The sequence below is a fragment of the Dama dama genome, chromosome 30 (assembly GCF_033118175.1).
Source record: "Dama dama isolate Ldn47 chromosome 30, ASM3311817v1, whole genome shotgun sequence".
Lineage (NCBI taxonomy): Eukaryota > Metazoa > Chordata > Mammalia > Artiodactyla > Cervidae > Dama > Dama dama.
The window spans coordinates 28930191-28954866 of record NC_083710.1 but is presented as its reverse complement, the minus strand read 5'-3'; the positions used below and the strand labels follow the sequence as shown (position 1 = coordinate 28954866).

General features: G+C 41.2%; 1 protein-coding gene across 2 annotated transcripts in view; it reads right to left on the bottom strand.

Moving 5' to 3' along the window:
* Nucleotides 1-24676, bottom strand: part of DCLK1 (doublecortin like kinase 1) — a 335163-nt gene that overhangs the window by 292294 nt on the left and 18193 nt on the right. For both annotated transcript variants that reach the window (XM_061133010.1, XM_061133012.1), the window contains exon 3: nt 16048-16394. In XM_061133010.1, the coding sequence (XP_060988993.1) occupies nt 16048-16394 (347 nt within the window). The remainder of the gene's footprint in view (nt 1-16047; nt 16395-24676) is intronic.

The window sequence follows — 24676 nt, the reverse complement described above, 5'->3', positions numbered from 1 at the left end:
AATGAGCAGAATCCATTTACAGTGGAATCATTACAGTAAGGTCCTTGCAGAGGATGGAGCGTCGGATATAGAGACATGCAGTGACTTAATACACGGGATAAGGCTTCATTTTTCTCTCTGAAAAAAAGTAATTTTAAGGCCTTAAAAAAAAAAAAAAGGTGTCATTACTGCTGCTGACCCTCAAAACCATTTCAAGCTTTCCTCTAGTCCTTCTCTTCATTATTTTATGCCCCCAAGTAGGCACATGTGGAGTAAAAATAGCCCAAATCGGTTCTCATACATTGTGATATTCTTGTAAAATCTTGGAAATAGCTCCCTTCTCACTTCAACTGAAGTAAGGAAAAGAATGGCCAATTTACAGATCTGACTGCCAATGCACCTCCCTGGGAAAGTGCCGGCTACTGAAGCCGAGGGCTAGCTCATTTACTATTTATTTTCAAAGCTTCTAAAATATGCCAAGAGCTTTGAGGACAGGGCCTAATTTAAATGTAAAGCAATTTACTGGCAGGCTGGTACACAGAAGTAGGCTTTCAACATTATTCATATTCTGAATGTGCTAGAAGTGTTATTAATTAAAGAACAAAGTAGAACATGTCTTTCAGCTATTTAAAATATAAAGGCATTGTTGCTTAAGAGTGTCTCAACAGTCGTATTTCCAAACAATGCAAGGACATCCTCAAACAAGGTTACCTGTACCAATCAACACCTACTTATGAACATACATGGAGAAGGAAATGGCAACCCACTCCAGTATCCTTGCCTGGAAAATCTCATGAACAGAGGAGACTAGTGGGCTGCAGTCCATGGGGTTGCAAAGAGTCAGGCATGACTGAACGACTAACACTTACTATGAACATACAAACATAAGAAAGCAAGTTTCTCTAGCAGTGAACTGAGGAGGTCCTAAAGGGACTCTTCTGCTTAGGACTCCATTGTGAGGAATTCTTCCAAGGCTTCCCCAACCCCACCACGCAACAGAAGAAAACTGACATATTCCCAACTCCTGGCACAAGCCCATGCTCCATAGATGTCTGCTAATCTAACAAATCTATGAGAACTTGCATATTCTCAATATGAGAGGGCATTTGAATTAAACAGCTAAAGCAGGACCATTTCGATAGAACCCACGTGAAATTCTTGGTCCAATTTGGCAAAATCAAAAGCAACTCTGTGGATAGCCTACCCATCTAACAGACACTGGCACAGACCTCTGTTTCTATGACAACGATCAATCATGGGCACCATGCAATAAAATAATAGGATTTGGTTCAACTTCCTCCACTTGGAAGTATCTCAGAGGCATCAATATACAATATTCTTAGATTTTCTCTATTCCTATAAAATTAAATAACTGTTGCCAACTGCAAAAAAAAAAAAAAAAGTTTAATACCTGGACCTACTTTTTAAATACACAGTGGCTGAATCTGCCAATTTGAGATGAAATAGATGAAAGTAGAAAACATTTTTGCTATAAAAGAAAATGATGTCACAACCAAAAAAAAAAATTGGCCAACATGCCCTCTTTTCCTTTCCCAGCATGCCAATCCAAGAAAAGGCCTGAGAAATACATAATTTTATTTTTCTCATGGGCTAGGGCATCAACCAGTGACAAAAATGAATCTTGTACTGCTTCTCCATGGCCCACTTATTTCCAGAGCTTATTATTTTCTTTCCCCATTTGGAGCTATAACTCCAGAGATAAGAGTTGACCTTCCGTTCAAAAAAGTTTCCTGATGATGGGTTTCCTGGGCGTTGTGAGGTGTTTGCAAAGTCATGTCTGCCCTAAGTGGTGTGCAGTCAAGGGCAGCTGACAAATGAGTTAAGTAGTATATGTCTCCCCAGTCTCTTAGCCTCCCAGGCTGCACTGGAAGAAAACCACTCCAATTCTGATTACTAGGTGATCACTTCACACCAGCTTACCCCATCCATTGTGGTGGTTCTCAACAGCTGGGTCTGTGATACCAAAGACCCGTGGCCACTAAATTCCTAGGTATGCTAGCTAGAAATTATTTCCAAAAGTTGTCCCTCCATTTCCAGCATGCATTAAAAATGTCCCTGTGTTCTTCTGGATATTTTCCATGTTGAGAAATTTCTCATGCATAGGGACTCGGCCTGACATCATTTAATGACTTCCAGGCATCCCCATGGAAGCTATCCAGAAGGACCATGAGGAAAACATTAAACATGTTCAGTCCATGGAGAGGAGCACACATATGGACTCTGCAGCAACCATGTACATTAAACCCTCCATCAGGATCAGCATTTCCACGGTGATCATTCAGTGTCCCCTGCATCTCTTAGCTTTCATTTATTCTCCCAACAGGAAGTCATCCATCGTCCACACACAGGCAGGCAGCCCACCGAGGCTAGACTGCAGGGGCACTCGCTCCACACTAATGGACTGGCTGCGACCCAGAGCTCTGCTGATGGCAGCCATACCTTGCCACCTGATGTAATACTGACTTTGAGAGGATGCAAATAAAACTGCTAAGTCAGCTAAAATGAATGTCCATCTACTGAATAATAGCCTGGGTTTTTCAGCTTTAGGTCTTTGGATTCGGGTGCTTCATTTATATTGTCCGGTCACCTGAGCCATGTCCTTCCAGTGTTAAGGTGAACGTGTGTCCCGTGAGGATATTGCTTCGATTCAGCAGTAGGTCTTGGATGGGGCCTGAGTGTTTGCATTTCTGCAGGCTCTCTGGTGGCATTACTGTTGCCATCCTCTGAACACTCCTGGTAACAAGGTTTTAAAGAACACGAGCAACACCAGTGACGTGGGCTCGATCCCTGGGTCAGGAAGATTCCCTGGAAGAGGACATGGCAACCCACTCCAGTATTCTTGCCTGGAGAATCCCATGGACAGAGGAGCCTGGCGGGGTCACAAAGAATAAGGCATGACTGAGCGAGTGATTACACAGAGTATACAAGTGAGGAGAGAGAAGAACTTTCTACAGCCTGTTTTGTTGTATAACTAGTTCCCAGTTCCCACAGTATTACGTGAAACAGCATCAGTCTCCCCCACTCTTTTTTTTTCAAGATAATGCTTATCTTGAATTGTTTTCTTCCCAGATTTTTTTTTTAAATAAAATATTGATTTTATCTTTCTACCTTGCCAAGATAAGTTTAGTTTATGGTTTTCCAAGGAAAGAAAAAGACAGAATAGAAAGATCTCTCATAGGGACACTCTTAGTCCTGTAATTATGTGATTCTATGGACCAGAATGTGAGCCACGGGCTAAAACCAAGAAACATCATTTCATAAACATTAAGCACCTAATAAGGGTAGCGTGCTGCAGCCCATGGGGTCGCAAAGAGTTGGACATGACTGAACAACGACAAAAAGGGTAACATTGTCTCCTTTCTCTAGGACGCCGGTCTTACACAAGTTCAGAGCTGTAACACAAGCAGACCTTTCTCCAGGACACGCTGGTCTTACACAAGTTCAGAGCTATAATACAAGCAGATGGAGCAGACAGAATTTCTGATGTTTTTCCCTCAGGGAGACACTTGTAAAGGATCATGGTGACTGAGCTCCAACTGACCTAAAAAGTCTAAACGATCTGGTATTTATGAAACAACAGGAGACTTATTTAATCAGACAGGTTTAGAAATGTGATAATAAGTTTTTTTCCAAGAAGTCTCTAGGCAGGGCGGCTGGATTCTGAGACACTTTAACCTCCAATAACCAACTACACTGAACAACTCCAGAGTCACGACTCCATAGAATGTCTGTCTCTCTCTCAACCTGACTTGAGAACTCCATAACTCAGCCGTAAGTCAGCTGAGACGGTCTGCTAGGAGACGGTCTGCTGATGAATTACCAGAGAGGAAAGCACCCTGGAGAACTCGCCTTCCAAGGATCTTACACTGGGCAAGAAAATACCACAATTAGAGGAGGAACGGCTTCAAGACATTTTCTCACATGAATGCACACAGTATCATGTGAAATTATAAAAGAACAGACTTGAGAAGTCGCTCAGTCGTGTCCGACTCTTTGCGACCCCATGGACTGTAGCCCAACAGGATCCTCTGTCCATGGGATTCTCCAGGCAAAGTAATGGAGTGGGTTGCCATTTCCTTCTCCAGGGGATCTTCCCGACCCAGGGATCGAACCTGCGTCTCCCACATTGTAGGCAGACGCTTTACTATCTAAGCCACTAGGGAAGGCCATAGTATCATGTGAAATTATAAAAGACACCAAATTGGATTCAGGGTAGGATCTGAATTTTTTTCTTTTCAGGAAAAAACACAAATCAGGACAAATTATCAACAAGAGTCATCTCGTCAACGAGATTATAGGTCATTTTAATTTATCTTAATATTTTCCCACTTGCTCCAAAATTCTTTACAACAATCGTACCTTGATCTAACCATGGAAAAAGCCATTAGAACATAAATCTCCCATCTGTCCTTTTGTTTCTATGGCATGTTGTTTACAACACAGTTCATATTTAAAATCAGATTTTTTAATTTCCATTTAATTTCTGAAACTGTCTTCTTTTATTTAATTTAGTTTCCAGGATTTAAACTAATCAGAAAAATCTGCTGCGACATATTGTACTCAGCCCCGCGAATGCCCTTGAACATTGCGGGTTTGCGTCTGTGCAGTAATTGGGCCAGATGCTCTTCAAGCCAGTCTCTTATTGGCCTATCATCAATTTTGAAATCCACAGAATGTATTGATTAGCTCTTCTCTTTATGCTCTGGACGGCCAAGGCAATGTCAGGAAGATTTCAAGCAATTTTCCAGACTCAGACGGTGAAAATTTTTGAGCAGAGTATCTATTGTTTCCCCATGTAATAAAAGTCCTTTCAATGGAGAAAACGCTCTAAAATTAGCAGATGAGGTTTTGTTTAATTATCCTAGAGTCTTTAATGAAGCAGGTGTCGGAGCTAGAAAACAAGAGCCGTGATGAGCCCCTTACAATCTGTGGTTTCAGAGCAGACGGCAGCACCAGCCTTGAGTGCTAAACAGACACACAGCCTGGGCGAGCAATCAGCTCCTAAATGGCCAGGACCTGTGCCCTGCAGAACACTGGACGCAATGAGCGAACACCAAAGGGGTAGGTCATGGCAAACTGGTCAAAGGTCTAGGCATTCAGTCGTTTCTTGAACAAGCATTCACCACGTCAGGCCCTAGAGATTCAGAGGCTGATAGGGCACCTTCCCTACCCTCATCCTATAAGTTCTGAAATGAGAGGTGGGCACCTCAACTGCCAACAGGACAGTGTAATCAAGAATTGTGGAGCTGTCTACAGTGGACTGATGGACAGCTCCCTGGAAAGGGAGCTGTCAGTTCTACATGGGGAAATCAGGAAACATTTAGACAAGGCCACCTTTGAATTAATCGTGAGAAATAATCAGGTTCTTGCTTTTCAGAGCTGTGGTGGTGATTCAATGGGATGGACAGACATGCACAGACATGCAACAACTAGCCCATGGCACTGGGTGTGGAGAAGGTGTTCAGCCAATGACAGCAATAACAATGTAAATATTACTGCATGAGTACAATGGTTTATGAGTAAGTTTAATGACTGGTACAATTAAAGAAGAAAGGGAAGAAAATAATATCTAGGCTACATTCACAATTGATTGACAATAAATGGAAGGATAAAAATAGAACTTTCAGTAGCTTATTTACAGCACAGATAACGGAAACAATGCAAAATCATCAATTCTACATCAACAATATTATACAACTATAGGTGTCCTGTACTTTTAAGAAAGCCTGGAATTTGAAGACAGCAGGCAGAAGGACTAAATATTAATAGTTATATAGGACTTACCTCATGTCAAGCAAGGGCTTTATATATTTATACCTATTTTCTCAGTCATTATCCCACCAATATTACAAGGCATGCTTTTTTATTGCCATTTTAAAGAGAAAACTGAGATTCTGAGAGTTTAATTGACTTGACAAAGGCCACGCAGCTAATGCATGGTAAAGTCAGGATTGGATCTTATAAGCATCTCAATTCAAATTCTATGCTCTTTTCTTTATATTGGGTTGCCAAAAAAGTTCCTCATGTTTTTTTCCCTAAGATGGCTCTAGTAGCACTTGTGAAGTCAAAGTGTTAGTCACTCAGTCGTGTCCGACTCTTTGCAAACCCCAAGGACTACAGCCCGCCAGACTCCTCTGTCCCTGGAATTCTCCAGGCAAGAAGACTGGAGTGGGTCGCCATTTCCTTCTTCAGGGGCCGAGTCTGGGTCTCGCGCACTGCAGGCAGGCAGACTCTTTCCTGTCTGCGCCACAAGGGAAGCTTAGTTGTCTTTAACTTCATTCGAAACAACTTTTTAGGTTGTACTATGGCAGCTGTCACATCAGCCTGCATTTAAAAAAATGTATCAGAATTGGTGAATTTTTGCGTAGCCATTTGAGTACTGAAGATGCAAGAAAAAAGCAACATTTTCAGCATATCATGCTTTATTATTTCAAGAAAAGTAAAAACGTAACTGAAATACAAAAAACGATTTGTGCAGTGTCTGGAGAAGATGCTGTGACCGATGAACAAAAGTGGTTGGCCAAGTTTCTTGCTGGAGATTTCTCGATGGACAATGATCCGGTTGCATAGACCAGTGGAATTTGACAACAATCAAATTGAGACATTAAATGAGAACAATCAACATTATACCATGTGGGAGATAGCCAATATACTCAAAATATCCAAATCAAGCACAGAAATCACTTGCATCAGCTTGGTTATGTTAATCTCTTTGATATTTTGGCTCCACATAAGTGGGGGAAAAAAACATATTTTGCATTTTGCATGTGATATTCTCTACTGAAACGTAACAAGAATGTTCCGTTTTTAAAACAAATTGTGACGGGCAATGAAAAGTGTAAACTGCACAATAACGTGCAATGGAAGAGATGGTGGGGGCAAGCAAAATGAACCACCACCAACCACACCAAAGGCTAGTCTACATCCAGAAAAGGTGATGTTGTGTATATGGTGGACTGGAAGAGAGTCTGTAATAAAAGCTCCTTCTAGAAATACCAAAGGATTCATTCCAACAAGTACCGGTCCCAATTAGAGTAACTGAAAGCAGCACTCAATGAGAAGCGTCTGGAATTAGTCAACAAAAAATGCATAATTTTCCATCAGGATAACCAAGATCACATGTTTCTTTGACGACCAGGCAAAAACTGTCACAGCTTGGCTGGGAAGTTCTGATTCCTCCACCATATTCAACAGACATTGCACCTTTGGATTTCCACTTATTTCGGTCTTTACAGATTTCTCTTATATGGAAAAAAATTCAATTCCCTGGAAGACTGTAAAAAGGAACCTGGAACAGGTCTTTGCTAAAAAAGATAAAAAGTTTTGGGAAGATGGAATTATGAAGCAGCCTGAAAAATGGCAGAAGGTAGTGGAACAAAACAGTGAATATGTTGTTCAATAAAGTTCTTGGTGAAAATGAAAAATGTGTCTTTTTATTTTTACTTAAAAACCAAAGGAACTTTTTGGCCAACACCATGGAGCGTTTTCACGTGAATAGACACATTTACAAAGGTAGATATGATAAGTAATTATTAAAGGGTAATTTTATTTTTTATTTTTTTCATTTATTTTTATTAGTTGGAGGCTAACTACTTTACAGTACTGTAGTGGTTTTTGCCATACATTGACATGAATCAGCCATGGACTCACATGTGTTCCCCATCCTGAAGCCCCCTCCCACCTCCCTCCCCATCCCATCCCTCTGGGTCTTCCCAGTGCACCAGCCCCGAGCACTTGTCTCATGCATCCAACCTGGGCTGGCGATCTGTTTCACTCTTGATAATATACATGTTTCGATGCTATTCTCTCAGATCATTCCACCCTCGCCTTCTCCCATAAAGTCCAAAAGTCTGTTCTATACATCTGTGTCTCTTTTTCTGTCTTGCATATTAAAGGGTAATTTTATTTTTTAAAGCAAGTTTTTCTTTGTTATTTATTTCTCAAATATTTATTCACTCACTTATTTGGCAGCACCAGGTCCTAGCTGTGGCCCGCAGGACCTTTTTTAGTTGCAGTGCTTGAGCTCTCAATTGTGGCATGTGGGATCTAGTTCTCTGACCGAAGATCAAATCTGGGCCCCCTGCACGGAGTTGTAGCCACTGGACCACCAGGGAAGTCCCTAAAGGGTAATTTTAAATAGTGAGTTCCCTCAACACATTTAAAATGTGTAATTGTTTTTCAAAAACAAAAAACAATTTACCTTTAGCTTTTCAGGGATATAAACTACCAACAGTGGAGTGCCTAAGGCAATGCTAAATTTGCCACACATTGTTTCATTTAATCCTCACACTAACTTATATGTAGCAGGCATTACCATCAGTCCCGTTATGCAGATGAGAAAAATGGAGGCGTATCAGAGAATTAAACTTCCCAGTGGGAGGGCATATTTCACTGTGACTAGCAGTACCGGGCAGACTTGATCACAGACGATCAGTTTAGAACTGTGTGTTTGATATGAGTCTATAAAAACTAATGTTTCTCTTCTATATTATATCACTGCATATATCTACACTTACATGACAACATATGTAAGCAAATTCCCTCATTACAAGTAAATTCAATATATACTACAGGATTTTTAACTAACCACTTAAGTTTCTCATCTAGGCCTGGAAGGAAGGTTTCCAGGCCTGCATGAGAAACTGGATCAAGCTGGATTTTTCAGACTGAAATCTGAGCTCAGGCCCAGCTGATGTGAAAATCCAAGTGCCTCCCCTCATTCCAACATGCTCCCTCAGGGCGAAGGAAGCGCACGGGCCAACTCAGACTCCCAGCCACTGCAAAAGCAGAAGTCAGCATAGGTGATCCCAAAGGCCCCTCTCCGACTTGCCAGAGTGCCCCCAACGTGCCCAGCACCCCCACCGGAGGGAGGGCTTCAGCATATCTTCAGTTCAACAGGGGGCCACTGGGGAACTCAGAATTCATTTGACAGCAAACTGGAATTCCATTTCCAAAAAACTGACTTTTGCCCAGACCAACTGAAGCCTTAAAATATACACCACAGCAGGCACCCGTAATTAATTATACACCATCAGAGGAGCTAAGACTGGAAGACAAGGACTTAACTCTTTCCAACTTGGGGGAACTAAAAGCTACACAAGGAGAGATGTAGCTTATAAATCCCGTGAAGTAAGTGAAGTGAAAGTCATTCAGTCGTGTCCAACTCTTGCATACCCATGGATGGTAGCCCTCCAGGCTCTTCTGTCAGTGGGATTCTCCAGGCAAGAACACTGGAAAATCAACCGAAGGTATGGAGCCTAAAAAAAAAGCACGCTCCATTCTGGACACTTTAATTCCCTAATGAAGCATCACAATGATTCTTAAGCTCCTTTTTCTGTGAAAACAGCTAATATTTTCCAGCAGTTCAGACCTCTGCCAAGTCATAAGGATGTCTCAATGCGTGCTCTGAGTTTTTATAGGAAATTTTAATTTGACATTGTAATAAGCTAAAATATTTGTATCAACTATTTTTTTTACATCATTTGCAAAAACAACAAACTAAAAGGTATTACATTTACTTTCATACCACAGATAATATACCAAATCATAACAGTAAAAAAATCTATATATCAAGGATGAGGATTTAAATATGCTTAAGAAACTTAGAGCTGTCACAGAAGTTCTAACTTAAAAGAAAAAAAAATTACTATTATCAACAGCACCAGATAAATCTCCATTTCCAGTCCAACCAAATCCTTTCACATCCTAAATTTGTTGCTTTTCATTTAGAAACCTTTGGTTTTCACATCTTCTAGGCTCATTAGTTGCTACAGCCAAGGTGAGATGTGGTAATAATGTATACTGCTTTTTTTTACTAATAACTTGTACAGAGAAGAACTATTCTAAGCTCTCTAAACTAAAGAGTGAACCAAATATTTTTTCCTTCAGATTAGAATTAGGTATTTAAAACCAAAAGGAAAAAAAAAACAAAGATCACTTTGGAATTTCTGACTGATCAATTCTTATTGATGATATTACCATTTCCTGAATTCCAATAAACTCATATACTAACTACCTAAAATAAATGGCAGTGAATATTATGACTTTATAAGCATCTTTTGGGCTTTATGTTTGTAGCAGGTAAGGGGATAAATGATCAAAAGATACAGAAAAGACACATTATTGACAGCAACTGGGATTTCCTTTATAAGGCAGCTGCTTTGGGCAGAATATTTGTGTCCACCCCCACCCCGGTCAATTCATACATTGAAATTTAACCCCCAAGGTGACTGTACTGGGAGGGGAAATGCTTGGGGAAGTGATTAGGTCATGTGGCAGAAGCCCTCATGAACTGGGTTAGTGCCCTTTTATAAAAGGACCCACAGAGCTCTCAGCCCCTTTTTAACATATGAGAACACTGCAAAACCATAAAAAGTAGCTCCTATCAGACCAAACGTGCTGGCACCTTGATATTGGACTTTCAGCCTGCAAGACTGGGAGAAATAAACTTATTTTGTATATAAGTCATCCTGTCTGTGGTATTTCGTTATTACAGTCCTAACGAACTAAAAGAGGAGCTATGATGTCCGTTCTCAGTTTACCATCTAAATCGGTTTATGAGTACCTCTACTTCAGCTGTTGGCCCAATGTTTTCCATGCTAGGAAGAAAATACATTCTTTGCTCACTCCAGCAACGTTGGATTTTACAAAGTGCATGACCTATGTGAAATGCCTGTAAGATAAAAATACAACATCCCTGAGTAAATTTTTCCTCTGATACTAAACTATATTGTTATTTTATGTAGATCTTCAATGTCAAAGAGTAGATAAGATGGGAATGTGCATATATCTTCTACTTAAAGAGCAATCTGGTTTCTCATGACTATATTTCAGTGGGGAGAGGAGATCATTGGGAAGAGCCTTATCTATGATCTGTACAGGATAAATTGCCTGCTTAGGCACTAGCTGTTCTAAGACTCTCAGTTGTTTATGTTTCTAAGCCAGAATCCAGTAATCTCAGATGCTGAAGACTTAGCAGTTCAAGACAGCCTGATTAGCTGTTCCAAGAAAGGAATCGGGAGACATGCAAGTGCATCTTTTCAGCAAAGCATGTACGTTTCGGGCTTATTTTAATCATTTAAAAATTAGTCACACTCCAAACGACCTCTGGCTTCCCAGGTGGCGCTAGTGGTAAAGAACCCGCCTGCCAATGCAGGTGACATAAGAGACACGGGTTCGATCTCTGGGTTGGGAAGATCCTGGGCGGGGGCATGGCAACACACTCCAGGATTCTTGCCTGGAGAATCCCATGGACAGGGGAGCCTGGCGGGCTACAGTTCCATCCGGTCACAGAGAGTCAGACACAACTGAAGCAACCTACCATGGAGCACACTAATGTGACCGCTGGAAGCAGCTGCCCAGCAGGTGAGAGAATAACCCACAGAAGAAGCCCAACATCCAGATCCCGGACTGAGGCAAGACTCCTGTAGCCTGCACAGCCTCCCTCGAATATGGAGAAAAGGGATGTGAGTTTAACCTTCAACTAGAAAATGCCCTCCGTCCTTCTTTGGGAGCCCTTAATCAGGGCCCAGATAAATAAGGCATGACTGAAAGTAAGATGCAACATGATCTCTGACCTCCCCAGCTATGCCAGCAAAAGTGCCTGATCACCTGGTTAAGAGAGGCTCCCTAAAAGGTGTGTGGAGGGGGTGGCGAGGTTGTGGGAACCTTTAATTGGAGCTTCTATGCCGCTGGATAAAGAATGGAGTTGGAATAATTAGAAAAGGTTCACTCACAAACAGGCTGCTCGTGAACCACAACAGCCATCCAGGGAAACTGCAGCTTCCTGCAGAAGGCCTTCTACACGGGACAGCATTTCCAATATGTTGATTTCCTGATCTCAGCCAAAAAACCTCAAAAAAGCACCGCACTGCACAGTGAACTCATGAAAAATGAAAGTGTAAGTTGCTCAGCTGTGTTCGACTCTTTGAGACCCCCTAGACTGTAGCCCCCCAGGCTCTTTCATCCATGGACTTCTCCAGGCAAGAATACTGGTGTGGGTAGCCGTTGCCTTCTCCGGGGGAATCTTCCCAACCCAGGGATCGAACCCAGGTCTCCCGCATTGTAGGCAGATTCTTTACTGTCTGAGCCAATGAACTCATAGGCTAGGGCTTAAAGCAAAGCCAAGAGGCTTATGTGCAAGGAAGCCAAGTGAGAGGGGCATGCCATCCATGCCTTTCAGTGCCCATCCCTGGGTACCAGCCAGCACGGGCTCATCCTGTTCCACAGTCAGAAATCCCAGAGTCCCCAGTTTCCTCCCCACAAATTCATTTGTAGGCTGCCTGATGGCAATCTGAAAAGCCATTCCTGCTTGTATATTTTCCCTTCTACCCGTTTATCCAAAGCACTCAAAGTATTAATTATTTAAACAAATCTATTTCCTTGCTACAAAAAAAAAAAAAAATTACCTTTAAAAGCTTTACTGGGCATTGGGTTTTGATACAAGGGCTCAGATATACTATTAAAAAAAAAGGGCGGACAAGCGATCTTAAGGGTGATGTCCCACGGACAGCATGTGGTCCCCGATGCCACGGTGGGTAGGATGAGACCCTGGCAGCACAGGGTGCCACCCTACTGTGTCAGAGCATCACGTCCTGGGAAGGCTTGGAGGGAAGTGCTTTTTTTCTCAGAGGCTTATCAAGCCGTGGTCACAGCATCGGCTGTTAAAGAACCCCTCCCACAAAAGGAGGGGGAGATCTGCTTGTGGGGGCAGATTCTCTTTTGAACAAAAAAGATTCTAAAGACTCCTAGGGTCCATGAGGAAGGAAGCTTTGTTCCTACTGGGAACCCAAGCACAAAGTCTTTATACTCTTTCACTCTTTCCACTTTATCATCCAATTCCTTTGCAGCTTTTCGCCGCTCCTGCTTTGAAGAGAGCATGCCTCAACAGAGGCAACGCCACAATGGTGACCGGAATCAGCCCCGTGGGATGACTGGAGCGGGGAAAACTCATAGCAGAACACTTTCAGATGATATTCCTTGTACAGATTACTCACTTGGAAATTCGTTTTCAGTACATTTGCATCTCTGGTTTTACTATCATCTGCTGTGCTACAGTAGCCATGAGGGCAAGCTCTAGAGAGAAACTAGTTCAAATCCCAGCTCTGTCATTTATATCTGTCTGGTCTTGGACCTGTTTTTTATTAACAAGTTTTGTGCCTTAATGGCCTTATCTGTTAAATGGGGATAATAACTGAGCTGTTAGCAGTAAACATGCCAAAAGCATGCAAAGCATTTAGAACAAGGTTCAATAAAATTATGGTTGCTATTATGATGGGCTTCCCAAGTGGCCCAGTGGTAAAGAATACACCTGCAATGCAGGAGATGTGGGTTCGATTCCTGGGTCAGGAAGATTCCCCTGGAGAAGGAAACAGCAACTCACTCCACTATTCTCTCCTGGAAAATCCCATGGACAGGAGCCTGGAGGGCTATAGTTCACAGGGTCGCAAAAAGTTGGACACGACTGAGCATGATGCATGCATGTTATTACTATAGTTCAAAATAGCTTTCACTTATTTATCAGAGTTGATCCCACCAGCACTCTGTGAAACAGAGGTGATCATTTTATCCATGTTTTATTGATGAATATAGTGGGGCTCAGTTAAGTGATTTGCTTAAAAAAAAATCTGTGGCTGAACCAGGATTTGAATCCTGGTTTTTTGACATTAAACTTTGGATTCTTTTCCATTATTTACACGTAAACTACAGCAAAAACCAAAACCCAGCAGGACCCTGCAAGGACTTTTAGGAAGAGACCCCCATGTCCTCTGCCTCTTGCTTTTAGAAAAGCTTTAGCCTCTTAGGTCTTCCCCAAGTTTCCAAAGAGAATTTAATCAGAGAAGTGAGAAAACGCAGAAACAAAGGAAAGCAGTCAAACAAGACAAAATAATAGTAATTTAGCCATAAAACAATGTCATAAACCTTTAATCCCTCTTCAAAGACTACAGATGATATCCTAAACCATATTCTCGAGCTGGTTTGCAGATACTAAAGCCCCCACCTGGCTGAAGAAGTTACCTGCAAACTTAGCACCAGCACATAGATGCCAGACCAGTTGCAACCAGAAAGTTGATGACATTAGCTCCCAAAACACCAACCTGTTACTCACCACCAACCAATTAGAGGAGTGTACAGGAGCTGATCCCACACCCTGAGATCCTCTCCCTTACTGTGCCTTTAAAAACACTTCCCTAAAAGCCATGGGGGCATTGGGGTCTTTCGAGCACGAGCTGCCCATTCTCCTCGCTTTGCCCTGAAATAAACGCTACACTTCCCTTCACCACAAGCTGGTGTCAGTAGATCATTTTCGCTTCACATCAGGAGATCAGACCTACATTTGGTGCATTGACAAAACAGCTATTACAAAATACAGACATCAGATAAAAATCCTAAAAAGATGAAAGCTATTCAGAACATCATGATATCTCTTCTAGGAATTCATTCTTGGAATAAATGCTCAGTTGATGGCAGAATTTAGCATAAGTAATTAAAGCTGATTTTTTTGATTCAGTGTGTAACAAATCAAAACCCCAAAGTTCTGAAGTAGGGGGATAGGAGAAAGATTTATCAATTATGTATTCTTTATTGTAAATTTTATTTTTATGAAAACAGGTAAACTCCCATGTTGAGAAAAATCACAAAAATGCAGAATTTCAAGATGGTTGAGTAATTCATCACAAAGGGAAGGGATTAAATGTTTAAGTGTGAACCCTGCCATCTTACTGCTGCTATAACTCACAAGGCAGCAACAGACTCTTTGATTCCTGATACATGGTGACATTCAGGCTACACCTTCCTAGATCTAGATGACTGGAGATTTTCTCACTGAGATTCCTTATCCACATGACACTTAGGGGAAGTTTTATGAGACAAGTAGAAGACTGGTGAATATAAATGAATAATTGGCAGATCTTCCTTTTTCTCCTAATGAATTTATAATTTAGAGCATTTAAATGGATCCCTCGGGGAGGAATTTTCTCATGACTAACACTCTCTAGTATTTGCATCTATTTCTAATTCATAAAGTTTGAATGTGTTAGCCTTCAAGAACTTGGAAGAGTCTTCTATTTAATAAGATCAATCTTTTAATTTATTAATCTAGTTTTGACTTTTACTATGTACTCTTTATACAAATCATTTTAATTATATCTCAAAATAATTTCTAAAACACATGTGGGCAGATCCATGATAAAAACTAAGTTTCAAGTAAAGACAGTGTACTGAAAATTGTAATCTGAAACAAAAAGACACTGGTGAACTTTGAGCGATCAACAAATTTCTCTGTACATATGTCATATGTCAGTGTTCCTTATTCAGCTCACCATCACAGTTCTGTCAAATCTTTGCAAAAGTCCACACAAGACTTCCTTTAAGTTTATCTGAGCAATGCACATTAACATGTCCACTCACCCAAATCGGCCAATGTACATTCCACAGCTGAAGAAACCCCTCTTTCATTTGAATCCTGAAAGTATGTTTTCAATAAAAGATGTATAGTATTCTAGAAATATGCCTCTTAGAGCCATCCAGATGGAAATATTTCATTCCTTAGATATGTACTCAGAAATTATAAACTGTAAATAAATCTTGCTTATGAACATTACTGAGGCATAAAACTATGAAATATCATTGAGGTCAAAGAAAGGACTTGGGTTTTTCTCTACTGGTCAGAGTTTACCTCTACCCGTCAGTACTGCTCACAGTGATGATAAAGACATGACTATACAACCAAACTGAACATAGATGGCTGAAAAAGCACCACTATGTTAGGCAATTAATAATAGGAAACGTAGAAATCTCTGTGTAATCATTTAAGCTTCAGGGGTCTATATTTGTACTTGATTACTAAGGTTAATCCTGTGTTAACTCTATCCTTGAACTGGTTGGAGGACAACAGCTATGTATCTGCTGACTGAATGACTCAAGTCCATCAATATCTGTAGAATGTACATCTCGGGTCCCCGTTCGATGCCACACAAACGCCGCAACTCCCTGGTTCTTGCCCATAAAGTCAAGGCCATACCATGGTCGCCCCCCACCACCACCTACCTGCTTCCCATCCAGGGTGTAGAGACGTTTCACGACTCCCGAGTCCAGCTTGATGGCGTCAGTGATGTCGGTAAGAACCTGCTCAAAGGAGTGAGCGGTCTTCTTGTTGAGGAGAATCCGGACGGCCTTCCGTGGCTTCACCCCACTTCTGATGATGGTGACCAGCTTGGGCCGAATGAAATCCTTATTCTCCCGCACCTCCGAAGGGCTCCCTTTGGCAGTGGCCAGAGAGGACACCGCCCGCGAAGCTGAGGTGGTCTTGACGTTCACCGACCAGTTGGGGTTCACGTTCTTGGTGTATTCCAGCTTCTTGAAGGGTTCGATTGAGCCACACACATAACTCTCTCCTAAGGAGGAGAGGGACATATTGAAATATACACTCAGCTAAACTCATTCCCTTTGTCTCACTCTCTGAATTTTCCTTTTCTCTTGATACTTGGAAGCGAGCATGAGTTGTGACTTTTTAAACAATGGGAGCATGAAAAAGAAGGATTTCTGACTTCTAATCTAGCTCCCTCAGCAACAGACTGGTATTCAAGGGGGGAAAAATGATCTTTTCTCCCTTTCTTCATCTTCAGTTTGGTGACAGAAATATCGATGTTGAACAGCCCTTGGAGACCCATGAAATTGAATTCAAGATAGAAAGTATTTGGGGAGATTTAGGTATATTTATATTAGGAGAAAAGTTCAAAATCAGAGGCACCTACATTTGCCAGCTGAGATAGCTTAAAAACAGGAAATGGATCAGAAAACAGCTTCGAAAAATAGCTGTGTAATTTATAAGTTTGATGGGAGTGTTTGCTTAACATTTTGTAAACTTAAGCAAAATTCCAATAACAAGCAGAATACCTCCATTCCTTTTCTTCCATCTTCACAGAGCCACGCACAGTGATCCACACACACATCATACTTGTTTACAGATAAAACATTTTGAGGGTGGTTAACGTACAAGCTTTATAAACTGACTTTAAAATAACTATATAAGATGAAAAAGATCTGAGGATCTAATGTATAGCATGATGACTGCACTTGATAACACTTTGCAAACCCATGGACTATAAAGTCCATGGAATTCTTCAGGCCAGAATACTGAAGTGGGTAGCTGTTCCCTTCTCCAGGGGATTCTCCCAGCCGGGGGATCGAACCCAGGTCTCCTGCATTGCAGGCGGATTCTTTACCAGCCAAGGCACCAGGAAAGCCCAAGAACACTGGAGTGGGTAGCCAAACCCTTCTCCAGCGGATCTTCCCGACCCAGGAATCGAACCAGGGTCTCCTGCATTGCGGGTGGATTCTTTACTAGGTGAGCTACCAGGGAAGCCCCAACACTATGGAGTATAATCAAAATTCAATAAGAGAATAGAACTTCAAAGTTCACAGTAAGAAAAACATTTGAGGTGACATGTGTCAATTAGATAGGAGGAATCCTTCATATACACACACACACACATGTGTAAAACTGTCATAAGGTACACTATATATATCTTACAATTTTGTCAATCATAACCCAACAAAGCTGAAAAAATAAATGTATAAAGTTGAATTTTTATTAAAATTGATTCCTTAACAGAGACTCATTTAATGAAGATACTCAGACTTTTTTTTTTGGCAGAGTCTTCTACTGCCTTGTTTGCTGATATATGCCCAGCACACAGGACAGACCAGTGCCTGGCGCCTTGGGGTATCCAATGTTTGTTTAATGAATAAAAGAACTATGAACACTCAGACTATTAAATAGATATGCATCACATAAAAAGGTAATACACATACCAAGCAATGACAAATTATAAAATGACTAATTCTACATATATTTTCATAAACTTAGGTCAAAGCATTTTGAAATTAAAGACTTCATAATAGCCTTTTTTCTGGGTAAGTCCTTGTAACTGGGAATATGTTAAAATGCTAAAAAGCCTTCCTAATTGCAGGTAAAGTAAGCTAGGACTAATCCTACACAGCCCATTTACTTTTATCTAAATCCTTGTCCTATTTTTAAATTAACAGTGCAAGCATCCAAGGCTATGGAATAGGTATTCACATAAAAATAACTGAACCAGGGTTTCAAAAATAGAAAAGCACAATTACGCATGTTATCAAACATTTACTTTGCCAATGTTTTTAAAACATACTCCAATGTGTGTTTATGCATTATGTCTCACTAGTAGTGGTACAAATAGTACAAATTTAGTAAACTACGTTTCTAGGCACTGAGCAGATTATTACTGGCTCCAACTATGCTTTCTCAAAATCTATGTGGATATCATGGAGAAGCAGACGGCAAACCAGTCCAGTATTGTTACCTGGGAAATCTCATGGACAGAGGAACCTGGCTGACTACAGTTCACTGGGGCACAAAGAGTCAGATACAACTTAGCAACTAAAACAACAATGACGTGGATCTCAACACCACCTCCACGGAGGCTGCAACAAGACCACTGCTTCTGCAGACTTGGTGGAGAGACACTGAGTGTCATGGTGGGAAGGGAACTGGAACTCTAGGCTGGGGACCCGGCCTCTCAGCATGTGACTGGGGCATGTCTGTCCCCTAGTCTTCTCAACGGGAACCTGTCCACCAGGCAGATGAAGGCTATGCTAGTGGCCACTTGCATCTCACCAGGTTTTAGTGACAATCAAGTTAGATAGGAAAGGTCAAAGAGACCTCAAATGCAAGACTGCTACACAAGTGAGAATCACCCGAGGCTGCCCTACACTGACTGTGCCGGAAGCAGGTATTATACTGTCTGGTGTTCGTTGTTGCTATGGTCACCAGTAGACACAACTGGGGAGCCATCTCAATGTGAGGATGCCCCAAGGGTACCCCAACAAGGTACACAGGCCTTAGCTTACAAAATCAGTCTTTGCCGGAATTCTGTGCTAATTGGAGATATGAAATTATCTGATTATTTGTAAGTTTATGTATTAAGCTAATAATTAAAATCAAAACAAAACGGGACTTCCTTTGGTGGTCCAGTGGTTAGGACTCCGCTATTCCAATACAGAGGCTGCAGGTTTGATCCCCGCCAGGGGAACTAAGACACCACATGCCACACAGTGCAGTCAAATTAAAAAAAAAAAAATCTAAACAAAAATATGGAATGGTTTACATCTCAACAAAGGATAATTTTCAACTTTAGGAAAAAAAATAATGTTAAAAGGGAGGAATTTTAAAGTATTCACATAATAGTATGGAATGGATGTGTTGAAAGAGAAAATAAATACCTTTTTTTTTTATATCTTCTTAAACAAAGCACTTCAAAAATTTCTGAAAGTATGGCAACTTTGAGAAGGTAATGCTGAAGGAAGGCAGATGCAGAGGTAGAGAATGGATTTGTGGGCACAGTCGGGGAGGGAGACAGTGGGATGAATGGAGAGAGTAGCATCAACAAACACACTCTCGGGTGCAAGATGGACAGCTGGTGAGAAGCTGTTGTGTAGCACAGGGAGCCCAGTCTGTGATGACCGAGAGGGACAGAATGGAGGAGAGGAGGGAGGCTAGGGAAGGAGAGGATGTATGTAAAATTATGGCTGCCTTGCGCTGTTTTATGGAGGAAACCAACACAACATTATTAAAAAAAAAAAAGAATTTTTAAAGAAGGTAATGCGGGCTTGGGTCAAGCAACAACAGGGAGAGGAAACCTGTGTTTAACCAGCACTGTCACCCTGGGGCTTCTCTGGCTCATCAAAAACTGGAACAAAATCTTGGGAAAGTGTGTGAGACTCAAACAAAGATGAAAGAAGAAAGTGACAGCTAAAGGGAGAGAAAGGAGTGAGCACCAAACCCAAAGTCACACACTACCCAGCGATGTCATTTAGAATCTATTTCATGATTCAGGAATTCAGGAAACGCCAAGATGGGTTTCTGTATATTAATAAACTTCTATTAAATTATACAAATATATTTATATTAAATTTACTTGACTCATATTTTGACTCCTTTTATTTTAATCATAACTCCAAACTTCTCCCCAATAGAAGACGTAGTCTCTGTCACAACGCAGTTAAATTAAGTTTGATTGTGCCTTCTGATTTTGTAAAAAAAAAAAAAAAAAAAAAAAGAATGCTTTTTACTTAATGTATTAATTAATGTATTAATATCATTGATAATGGGAAATTAACAAATGCAATTGTTCTGAATAGGTAAAACAGTCTTGATTTGATTAAATGGCTTTGGATAGACAGGGTTTAATCTCTTCCTTAACTGGGAATAGAGTCAAGAGAGAGATTATATTTCTTGATTAGTGAATCATCAACAGCTTTAGTTTAAGACCTAACATAAGGTATGTGTGTTAAAGGCCATTCAAAAATAGCAAGATATTGGGGTGTATGTATCTTTTTGAATTATGGTTTTCTCTGACTATATCCCAGGAACGGGATACAGACACCTCAACGTTCATGGCAGCACCATTTACAACAGCCAAGACAAGGAAGCAAACTAAATGTCCATCAACAAATGAATGAATTTTAAAAATGTGGTATATTTACACAATGGGATACTACTCAGCCATAAAAAAGAATGAAATAATGCCACTTGCAGCAACATGAATGGACATAGAGATTATCATACTAAGTAAGCCAGAGAGACAAAATGTTAGTTGCTCAGTCATGACCAACTCTTTGTGGCACCACAGACTGTAGCCTGCCAGGCTCCTGTGGCCAAGGAATTTTCCAGGAAGAAAATTGGAGTGGGTAGCCATTTCCTTCTCCAGGGAATCTTTCTGACCCAGGGATCAAACCTGGGTCTCCTGCACTACAGGTAGGTGAGCGACCAGGAAAGCCCCAGAGAGAAAAAGACAAATATCATATGATACCACTTATATATGAAATCTAAAAAAAAAAAAAAATTACACAAACGAAGTTAAATACAAAACAGAAATAGAAGCACAGATATCAAAAAGAAACTTGTTATTATCAAGGGAGAAAGAGAGAGGGAAGGATAAATTAGGAGTTTGGGAATAACACACACATACATTCAGTTCAGTCGTTCAGTTGTGTCTGACTCTTTGCGACCACATGGACTGTAGCAGGCCAGGCATCCTTGTCCATCACCAACTCCTGGACCTTGCTCAAACTCATGTCCATCAAGTCGGTGATGCTACAGAACCATCTCATCCTCTGTCATCCCCTTCTCCTCCCACCTTCAATCTTTCCCAGCATCAGGGTCTTCTCCAATGAGTCAGTTCTTTGCATCAGGTGGCCAAAGAATTGGAGCTTCAGCTTCAGCATTAGTCCTTCCAATAAATATTCAGGACTGATTTCCTTTAGGATTGACTAGTTTGATTTCCTTGCAGTCCAAGGGACTCTCAAGAGTCTTCTCCAGCACCACAGTTCAAAAGCATCAATTCTTTGGCCCTCAGTTTTCTTTATAGTACAACTCTCACATTCATACATGACCACTGGAAAAACCATAGCTTTGACTAGACAGATCTTTGTTGGCAAAGTAATGTCTCTGCTTTTTAATATGCTCTCTAGGTTAGTCATAGCTTTTCTTCCAAGGAGCAAGTGTCTTTTAATTTCATGCTGCAGTTACCATCTGCAGTGATATTGGAGACCCCAAAAATAAAGTCTCTCACTGTTTCCATTTTTCCCCATCTATTTGTCATGAAGTGATGGGACCAGATTCCATGATCTTTGTTTTTTTGTTGAGTTTTAATGTTGAGTTTTAAGCCAGTTTTTTCACTCTCCTCTTTCATTTCATCAAGAGACTTTTTAGTTCCTCTTTGCTTTCTGCTATAAGGGTAGTACTATCTGCATATCTGAGGTTATTGATATTTCTCCCGGCAATCTTGATTCCAGCTTGTGCTTCATCCATCCTGGCATTCTGCATGATGTACTCTGCATAGAAGCTAAATAAGCAGGGTGACAATATACAGCTTTCACGTACTTCCTTCCCAATTTGGAACCAGTCTGTTCTTCCATGTCCGGTTCTAACTGTTGCTTCTTGACCTGCATGCGGATTTCTCAGGAGGCAGGTCAGGTTGTCTGATATTCCCATCTCTTTAAGAATCTTCCACAGTTTGTTGTGATCCACACAGTCAAAGGCTTTAATAATCAATAAAGCAGAAGTATATGTTTTTCTGGAATTCTCTTGTCTTTTTTGTGATGTTGGCAATTTGATCTCTGGTTCATCTGCCTTTTCCAAATCCAGCTTGAACATCTGGAAGTTCACAGTTCACGTACTATTGAAGCTGGACTTGGAGAATTTTGAGCATTACTTTCCTAGCGTGTGAAATGAGTGCAACTGTGCAATAGTTTGAACATTCTTTGGCGCTGCCTTTCTTTGGGATTGGAATGAAAACTGACATTTTTCAGTCCTGTGGCCACTGCTGAGTTTTCCAAATTTGCTGGCATATTGAGTGCAGCACTTTCACAGCATCATCTTTTAGGATGTGAAATAGCTCAGCTGGAATTCCATCACCTCCACTAGCTTTGTTCATAGTGATGCTTCCTAAGGCCCACTTGACTTTGCAATCCAGGATGTCTGGCTCTAGAAAGCAATCATACCATTGTGGTTATCTGGGTCATGAAGATCTTTTTTGTATAGTTCTTCTGTATATTCTTGCCACCTCTTCTTAGTATCTTTTACTTCTGTTAGGTCCATACCGTTTCTGTCCTTTTTTTTTTTTCATTTCTGTCCTTTATTGTGCCCATCTTTGCATGAAATGTTCCCTTGGTATCTCTTAATTTTCTTGAAGAGATCTCTAGTCTTTCCCATTCTGTTGTTTTCCTCTATTTCTTTGCACTGATCACTGAGGAAGACTTTCTTATCTCTCCTTACTATTCTTTGGAACTCTGCATTCAGATGGGTACATCTTTCCTTTTCTCCTTTGCCTTCCACTTCTCTTCTTTTCTCAGCTATTAGTAAGGCCTCCTCAGGAAACCATTTGGCCTTTTTGCATTTCTTTTTCTTGGGGATGATCTTGATCACTGCCTCCTGTACAATGTCATGAACCTCCGTCCATAGCTCTTCAGGCACTCTGTCTATCACATCTAATCCCTTGAATCTATTTGTCACTCCCACTGTATAATCATAAGGGATTTGATTCAGGTCTTACCTGAATGGTCTAGTGGTTTTCCCTACTTTCTTCAATTTAAGTCTCAATTTGGCAATAAGGAGTTTATGATCTCAGCCACAGTCAGCTCCCAGTCTTGTTCTTGCTGACTCTATAGAGCTTCTCCATCTTTGGCTGCAAAGAGTATAATCAATCTGATTTCGGTGTTGACCATCTGGTGATGTCCATGTGTAGAGTCTTCTCTTGTGTTGTTGGAAGAGGGTGTTTGCTATGTCCAGTGTGTTCTCTTGGCAAAACTCTATGAGCCTTTGCCCTGCTTCATTCTGCACTCCAAGGCCAAAGTTGCCTGTTACTCCAGGTGTTTCTTGACTTCCTACTTTTGCATTTCAGTACCCTATGATGAAAAGGATACCTTTTTTTGGTGTTAGTTCTAGAAGGTCATGTAGGTCATCATAGAACCATTCAAAGTCAGCTTCTTTGGCATTACTGGTCAGGGCACAGACCTGGATTATTGTGATACTGAATGGTTTGCCTTGGAAATGAACAGAGATCATTCTGTCATTTTTGAGACTGCACCCAAGTACTGCATTTTGGACTCTTGTTGACTCTGAGGGCCACTCCCTTTCTTCTAAGAGACTCTTGTCCACAGTAGTAGATACAAGAGCAGTGGCCCCACAGGAGACTGACCCAGACTTGCCTGTGAGCATACAGGAGTCTCCGGTGGAGGCATGGGTTGGCAGTGGCCTGCTACAGGGTCGGGGGCACTGGGTGTAGCAGGGCCCTCACAGGCCCTTTAGAAGGAGGTCGCCACTGTCTTCATCACCTCCACCATAGTTTAGTCTGAGGTCAAACAACAGGGAGGTACCACAGCCCCGCCCGTCAACAGAAAATTAGATTAAAGATCTACTGAGCATGGCCCCACCCATCAGACCCAGTTTTCCCCTCAGTGAGCCTCTCCCATCAGGAAGCTTCCATAAGCCTCTTATCCTTATCCATCAGAAAATGAACAGAATGAAAACCACAATCACAGAAAACTAATCAAACTGATTACATGGACCACAGCCTTATCTAACTCAATGAAACTATGAGCCATGCTGTGTAGGGCCACCCAAGACAGACGGGTCATGGTGGAGAGGTCTGACAAAATGTGGTCCACTGGAGAAGGGAATGGCAAACCATTTCAGTATTCTTGCCTTGAGAAGCCCATGAACAGTATGAAAAGGCAAAAAGATACGACACTGAAAGATGAACTACCCAAGTTGGCAGGTGCCCAATACACTACTGGAGAAGAGTGGAAAAATAACTCCGGAATGAATGAAGAGACAGAGCCAAAGCAAAAGCAACGCCCAGGTGTGGATGTCACTGGTGATGGAAGTAAAGTCCGAGGCTATAAAGAGCATTATCGCATAGGAACCTGGAACGTTAGGTCCATGAATCAAGGTGAATTAGAAGTGGTTAAACAAGAGGTGGCAACATTAACATACACACATTACTATATAAAAAACGGACAACCAACAAGGACCTGCTATATAGCACAGAGAACTCTCCTCGGTGTTTGGTGATAGACATAAGGGAACTGCAGAAGCAGCATCCATCTGAACAGCTATGGTATTTTTAAAGGC